Genomic DNA, 6,713 nt, shown 5'->3' on the forward strand with positions numbered 1-6,713 from the left:
GATTATAAAGAATTGTCTTTTCTGCTTGATTAATTCAAGAAAGAAAGACATCAGATGGCCCAGACTTATTCAGATCAATGAAAATAACAGTCTCTGTCCATCTGGTAGATTTGAGGTCATCTGGTTCACTACACATCTGTTAAGTTCCTGAAAAAAAAAAACAATGCAGACATGTTCCTGTTTTTAGTTTTCTACACTGCTTTATAATCTAGCTGTTTTTTTAAAATAACATTTCTTTTATTTACTTTTCATTTTATATGTTTTTATATGATTGTTGTTGTTGTGTGTACTTCATCTGTGTTCTTTGTTTAAAACAGGTCCCTCTTGTAATTGAGTCCTCGAGGCTCAATGAGAATAACCCCTAGAAATAAAGGCTGCATGAAGAAAATATGACAAAATTATTCACTTCAGTCTAAATGAGGTTATTTTTATTCATAACAAACTGCAGAAAATGACTGTTATTACAGTACTTACTGAAAAATATAAGCTGAAACTATCAAGTTATTATTATTAAATTAAGGTTGATTGTGTTCAGAGTAGAGGTTAAGTTAAGATAGTTTTGTTGAGTCAAAGTGCAGCATCTAATTACAATCAGGCTCTAAAGTCCCTCAGAAGCTGCTACAAAGGAAAGGTCTTTAACTCCAGCAGCACGAAGCTTTTAAAGACTCGTCTGGAGGACTTTTGAACATTCAGCCTCAAATTATTAGTAACATAAAAGCTGCTCTTGGGATGTTTATTTGACCAAAAATAGCATGTGAAGATTAAATATAAATTAATACAAAAAGAACTATCGCCTTGAAAAAATACATTGAAAAAAGTTTCATGTCATTTGCTTTTTGAAATACTAAACCCGTGAATAATCTTTAAACAATTCAGTAGTCATGTAAAAAGTCATGGCAGCCAGAAAACCAATAAAGTGGATGTTTCTTCTCCAAATAAAAGACAAAAATCAAGAAAGATTAATTTTTTTTTATTTTCACTAATCTTCCTGTCCAGGGTTCACAAATCAGGACAGAAGAGCAACAGTGATGCTGCTTTTCTTCAGACACGCTGCATAATTACAGGTACTGTACAGCCTGACTGACACATGCACATTTTAATGTGAACAGACTTTACATTTTAGTCTTAATAACCGAATTAATTTATGACTCAGTCCTTGTGCACAGGAATGTTCCTCTTTCAGTTTTATTTGGAGTTCTTTTCAGATATACGAGCAGTAAACAATATTTATTTACAAAAGTGTTTTTCATTTGTGTGTTTATTTAAACAACCGCTAATAAAATAAAGGAAATTAAATGTTTATAATAAATTAATTTAAAAATAAAACGCAGTTACATTAAAAACATGACTGCTGCCATCTAGCGGACAAATGCGAAAACGCAGCTTTAATTCTATTGGTTTTAAAAGTGACGTCATGCGAAAACAAGGAAGTGGAAACAAGTAAAGTTTTGTTTCGTTTTATATAAATAAACCGGCTATTTGTGACAGATTTATCCGGTAGTTTTTCAGGTAATTAATGATTAACATTTTTATTCATATTGTAATTTTAAGAATTAACTACAAACACATGCATTTGTATAAAATCGTCTGAGGTTCCCTCGTGCTCACAGTAAATAATCTGTTTCACTTTGCGGTTCCAGAAATGGGCGACTCTCCTATAAACCCTCTGGTTCTGATCGGTGTCGGGTCCAGCTTCGCCTTCTCTGGTCTGTTTTATCATCTGTACCAGGAAAAGAAGAAAGAAGTAACGAGGCTGAGGGCAGGTTTTTGACCATCATTGGTGATTTTCGTCCACGAAGCTGTAGTTAAATGAAGATTTAAACTGTGCCTTTCCATTTTAGGAAATACCTGTTTTCAGACCAGACCAGCATTTTGTTAAAGTTCTGACCTCCACTCCCTACAAGCGGCTCCAGTATGTTGCTGTTGAAGGTACCAGTATGTTTAAAGACAGTATTTATGAACTCTGACCATGAGGGTTACTGGAAGCCCTTTCTTTTAGGTGTGGTGCAGGCTGATGATAAACCTCTGGCCAGTCAGTTTGTTCCTCGGTGCTCTGGTGTGATTCAGAAGATCGTCACAGAGGAGCAGTGGAAGTACTTAAACCACATCACCAGGACTTGGTAGGTCCAACTCAGAAACACATCCAGATTTATTTTGTATGAACGTGTCCATCTGTTAATACAGTTCTTGTTTCAGGAAATGTCGAACAGAAAACAAGAAGGAGACCAACAACTCTGTGCCCTTCAGTCTGGTCAGCCCTGGCTCTTACGTGCCTGATGTTTATGTGAGGGTCCAAACCCCCCTGGAGGCCTCGGGGAGCTTCCTGGAGACGGTTTATTCCAAAGTGAGGCGTGCTGAGGAGGGGCTGGTGGACGTAGTGTTGCAGGGTTTGAGTGGTGAGAAACCAGTAGCTGTGGTGGAGAGCGAGGAGATGCTGCGAGTGGGGAGCAGCCTGACGGGGTTCGGGGAGGTGGTGCTGGAGGGGGGCCAGGTGGTGAGACTGCAGGCCCCACAGGACGGCCGCAAGTACATCCTGGTGCCCAGCGACTACAGGAGCTTCATGGACAGGCACGAAGCTTCAGCCAGCATGTGGAAGATGCTGACGGCCGTGACGGGGCTCACCGGAGCTGGTCTTCTAGCCGGACTCGTCTACGACTTCACCGCAAGGCAGGACAGGTCCAAGTAGGCGAGAAGCTCAGTCCAAACCAGAGGTGTCTCCTCAAGCTTCCATGAAATGAGTTGGATGCAAACATAAAGGATCTTTCCTACAATCAGTCATGATTCATGAAAATCAATGTGATGAGTTTCATGAAAACACCTAAATACATTTTTTATAAATTACAAAATGTGAAACGACAGATGTTTTTACACGCGCTGTTCTTTAAACATTAAATATCAAAATCAGAACCTTTAAATTAAACACACCAAAAAACATCTGAACTGGAAACATACTGGTTAGGGTTAGACGTTTTGATGAAATCTTTGCAGTATTTTGTCCCTCTGAGCTCCGGTACTCGACAACGAAGGGCATTAAGATCGAACACAAGCAGCTTAGAAACAAGAGCAAAATTAAACTGGTTGAATGTGAAGATGATGGAAAATGTATAAAACTCTAACTTTATAATCACTTTGATGCAGAAATTCACCTCAGAAGTTCAACTTTATTTCTGCCACATCAGAGGAACATTCAATAAAAGTGCTGTGAAACTTAAAAACTAAAGATTTTAACTGTTAACTTGATTGTATTTCTCTGAAATGTTGACATGGATGATAAATGTCTAGAAATTCAGTAAATAAATCTTTACTGCGTTTTAATTTCATTTGTTGGACAGATGGTGGTGGTTTTTAACGAACATGTCACGTACGAACAGATGTGCAGCAGAAAAATGTGACGTTTGAGTCAAAAGGAGTGGAGGAACAGTCTTTATTTGAACACAGCTCAGGTGATGGACGTCACCTGGCACTGTGATGAAAACACAAGGTTGATTCACCCAAACGGACCGGATCCTGATGCTGTTAACTCGCAACTCTTTATGCACACAGGAGTTGAACTGTTCACAGATTTGAGTCTGTCCATCCTGAAGACATTCCTGTTATTCTCCGTCCTCTGAAGACTCCTCCGCCTCCTCCAACCACTTGATGAACTTCTGAAGCTGTTGTGGAAAAACAAACACAACACTGTCAGATTCTGCATTACTGAACATTTTAGTGATGAAGGAAGATCATGAAAGGTGTAGATGAACATCGGAAGTCATAGATTAAAGACGACAAATGTTCAGGAGGAGAAATAAACTCATCTAGCAGCTTAGGCTTTCAATTTATTTTAATTTATCTGTATTTAACCAGAAAAGTCCCAGAGAGATTAAAAACCTCTTTTCAAGGGAGACCTGGCCAAGAAGAGCAGCAGCAAATACTAAACCTAGTAATCACCTCACTGTCAAGAGAACAAATTAAAACATCAAATTGAGAAACGTTAAAAACTGCAAAAAAAAATTAAGAACTGGCACAAATTATAGAGCTGGTCTCGACTCCGGAGTCAGAGCCAGCACCTCTCTGTACAATCACAGTACAAATATATGAAGGAAGAAGTCCACATAGAGAAGTCTGAGATTGTCATCATTGTATGTTTCCACACAATGGTGAAATTAGTTCTCTACATTTAACCCATCACATGTGAAAAGCACCCAGGTGGAGCAGTGGACAGCCTGGGGAGCAACTAGGGATTGGGTGTCTTGCTCAGAGACACCACATGTGGGAATGGCTGGGAGGCAAACTGCAACTTTCTGGTCCCAGGTCAGCTGGCCTACCTCATCTCTGCCCCACAAATATTGTTGTGTATATGAATGTATGCATGAATGTACTGTATACCGTGTACTGTATCGTCTCTGCTCACAAAGCTCCTCCAAATTCACCTCCCTCCAGCTCCATTCAGCAGCTCTCACACTTCACTCCAATCTCCTCTGCTCAACTGACAACATTTTTGTCTGGTATTAAAACTACCACCTGCTCTTTGGATCCCAATCCCTCTCCTCTTATCAATTGTCTCTTTTCTGATCACAAGAATCATCAACTCCTCACTTATTTCAAAAATTTATCTAGAAAAACTATTTGTGACCAGATTAAATAAATTTATTACTAAACAAAACATTCTAAGTAGCAGTCAGTATGGGTTTAGAGCAAAAAAAACTACATCAATGGCTCTCATGGAAATAATAGAACAAATAACTACTGCTGTCGATCAAAAACAGTATTGTGTTAGTATTTCTGTTGATTTAAAAAAAAGCATTCAATACTATTGATCACACTATTCTCCTTGGAAAATTAAATAAATATGGTATACAGTGAGGAAAATAAGTATTTGAACACCCTGCGACTTTGCAAGTTCTCCCATTTAGAAATCATGGAGGGGTCTGAAATTTTCATCTTAGGTGCATGTCCACTGTGAGAGATATAATCTAAAAGAAAAATCTGGAAATCACAATGAATGTTTTTTAAATAATTTATTTGTGTGTTACTGCTGCAAATAATTATTTGAACAGCTGCCAATCAGCAACAGTTCTGGTCCTCAAAAATCTGTTAGTCCGCCTCTATAACGTCCACCTCCACTCCACTGATTGTCCTAAATTAGAAGCACCTGTTTGAGGTTGTTAGCTGTTTAAAGACACCTGTCCACCCCGCACAATCAGTAAGACTCCAACTACTAACATGGCTAAGACCAAAGAGCTGTCCAAAGACACCAGTGCCAACATTGTAGACCTCCACTAGGCTGGAAAGGGCTACAGGGCAATTGCCAAGCAGCTTGGTGAAAAAAGATCAACTGTTGGAGCACTTATTAGAAAATGGAAGAAGCTAAACATGACTGTCAATCTCCCTCCGACTGGGGCTCCATGCAAGATCTCACCTCGTGGCGTATCAATGATCCTAAGAAAGGTGAGGAATCAGCCCAGAACTACACGGGAGGAGCTGGTCAATGACCTGAAGAGAGCTGGCACCACTGTTTAAAATCATGCATGGCACAGAATGTTCCCCTGCTTAAATCAGCACACGTCCAGGTCCGTCTTAAGTTTGCCCACAACCATTTGGATGATCCAGAGGAGTCATGGGAGAAAGTTCTGTGGTCACATGAGACCAAAATAGAACTTTTTGGTCTTAATTCCATTCACCTAGAGCATTGAAGATGGGTCGTGGCTGGGTCTTCCAACATCACAATGACCCGAAGCACACAGCCAGGAGAACCAAGGAGTGGCTCCGTAAGAAGCAGAGGAAGATTTATATGGATAATTTGTCAGAATCAGATCAATTAGGACTTCTCAGGGCTTTAAGGTTTGGCCAAGTAGGAGAATTTACCAAGTGGGTAACACTGATGGAATAACAGATTTTTTCTGATCTCAGTTCAGTTTAATACCAAACAATGTAATGTTACAGCGTCACATCAAATGACTTCAAATAGAATACAGTAGCCCCTCGCTACATGGCGGTTAGTTTATCGCAGACTCGCTCTATCGCGGCTTTTCAAAGTACAATTGTACAAGACACACAATTGGCTGATTGACGGATGAGCCGCATGATCGGTATGGAAGTTTTATTTAAAATAAATTATTTTAAATTATTTAGCACCTCCTGCACCTTTGTGCAGCACAGAGTTGCAGAAAAAGCTTCCTTTTGCAGCTTTGTGCAGTCCTTACTGCTGGATAAACTTCCTGCTGTAGCTGATCAGCTGTTCTCCATGCAAAGCGGCTAAGTGGGCGTGGCCAAGAGCGCTTGCAGGTGGCAAACAGCAGAGGAGGCAGGGAGCTGAGATCACGACATTATGTATGAATGTGTGTGTAGTAGAGCGCTGCATGAATGTGTGTGTAGTAGAGTGCTGTATGAATGTGTGTGTAGTAGAGTGCAGTATGAATGTGTGTGTAGTAGAGTGCTGTATGAATGTGTGTGTAGTAGAGTGCTGTATGAATGTGTGTGGAGTAGAGTGTTGTATGAATGTGTGTGTAGTAGAGTACTGTATGAATGTGTGTGTAGTAGAGTACTGTATGAATGTGTGTAGTAGAGTGTTGTATGAATATGTGTGTAGTAGAGGGCTGTATGAATGTGTGTAGTAGAGTGTTGTATGAATGTGTGTGTAGTAGAGAGGGCTGTATGAATGTGTGTAGTAGAGTGCTGTATGAATGTGTGTAGTAGAGTGCTGTATGAATGTGTGTGTAGTAGAGTGCTGT

The 6,713-nt window shown here is 39.9% G+C and overlaps 2 protein-coding genes across 2 annotated transcripts in view; one reads left to right on the forward strand and one right to left on the reverse strand.

Moving 5' to 3' along the window:
* Positions 1-1,642: 1,642 nt before the first annotated feature.
* LOC119414396 (mitochondrial ubiquitin ligase activator of nfkb 1-A) lies at positions 1,643-3,143 on the forward strand. Its single transcript, XM_037681489.1, has 4 exons — positions 1,643-1,759; positions 1,842-1,929; positions 2,000-2,120; positions 2,197-3,143. Exons 1-4 carry the CDS (start codon positions 1,643-1,645, stop codon positions 2,684-2,686), a joined length of 816 nt encoding a protein of 271 aa, XP_037537417.1. The 3' UTR covers positions 2,687-3,143.
* A 196-nt stretch (positions 3,144-3,339) lies between these two features.
* Positions 3,340-6,713, reverse strand: part of eif2b5 (eukaryotic translation initiation factor 2B, subunit 5 epsilon) — an 11,499-nt gene continuing 8,125 nt past the window's right edge. The window contains exon 16 of the mRNA XM_037681490.1: positions 3,340-3,653. Coding sequence (XP_037537418.1) covers positions 3,594-3,653 — 60 coding nt within the window. The 3' untranslated portion in view covers positions 3,340-3,593. The remainder of the gene's footprint in view (positions 3,654-6,713) is intronic.

The sequence above is a fragment of the Nematolebias whitei genome, chromosome 9 (assembly GCF_014905685.2).
Source record: "Nematolebias whitei isolate Nwh7 chromosome 9, NemWhi1, whole genome shotgun sequence".
In the NCBI taxonomy this organism is placed as follows: Eukaryota; Metazoa; Chordata; class Actinopteri; order Cyprinodontiformes; family Rivulidae; genus Nematolebias; species Nematolebias whitei.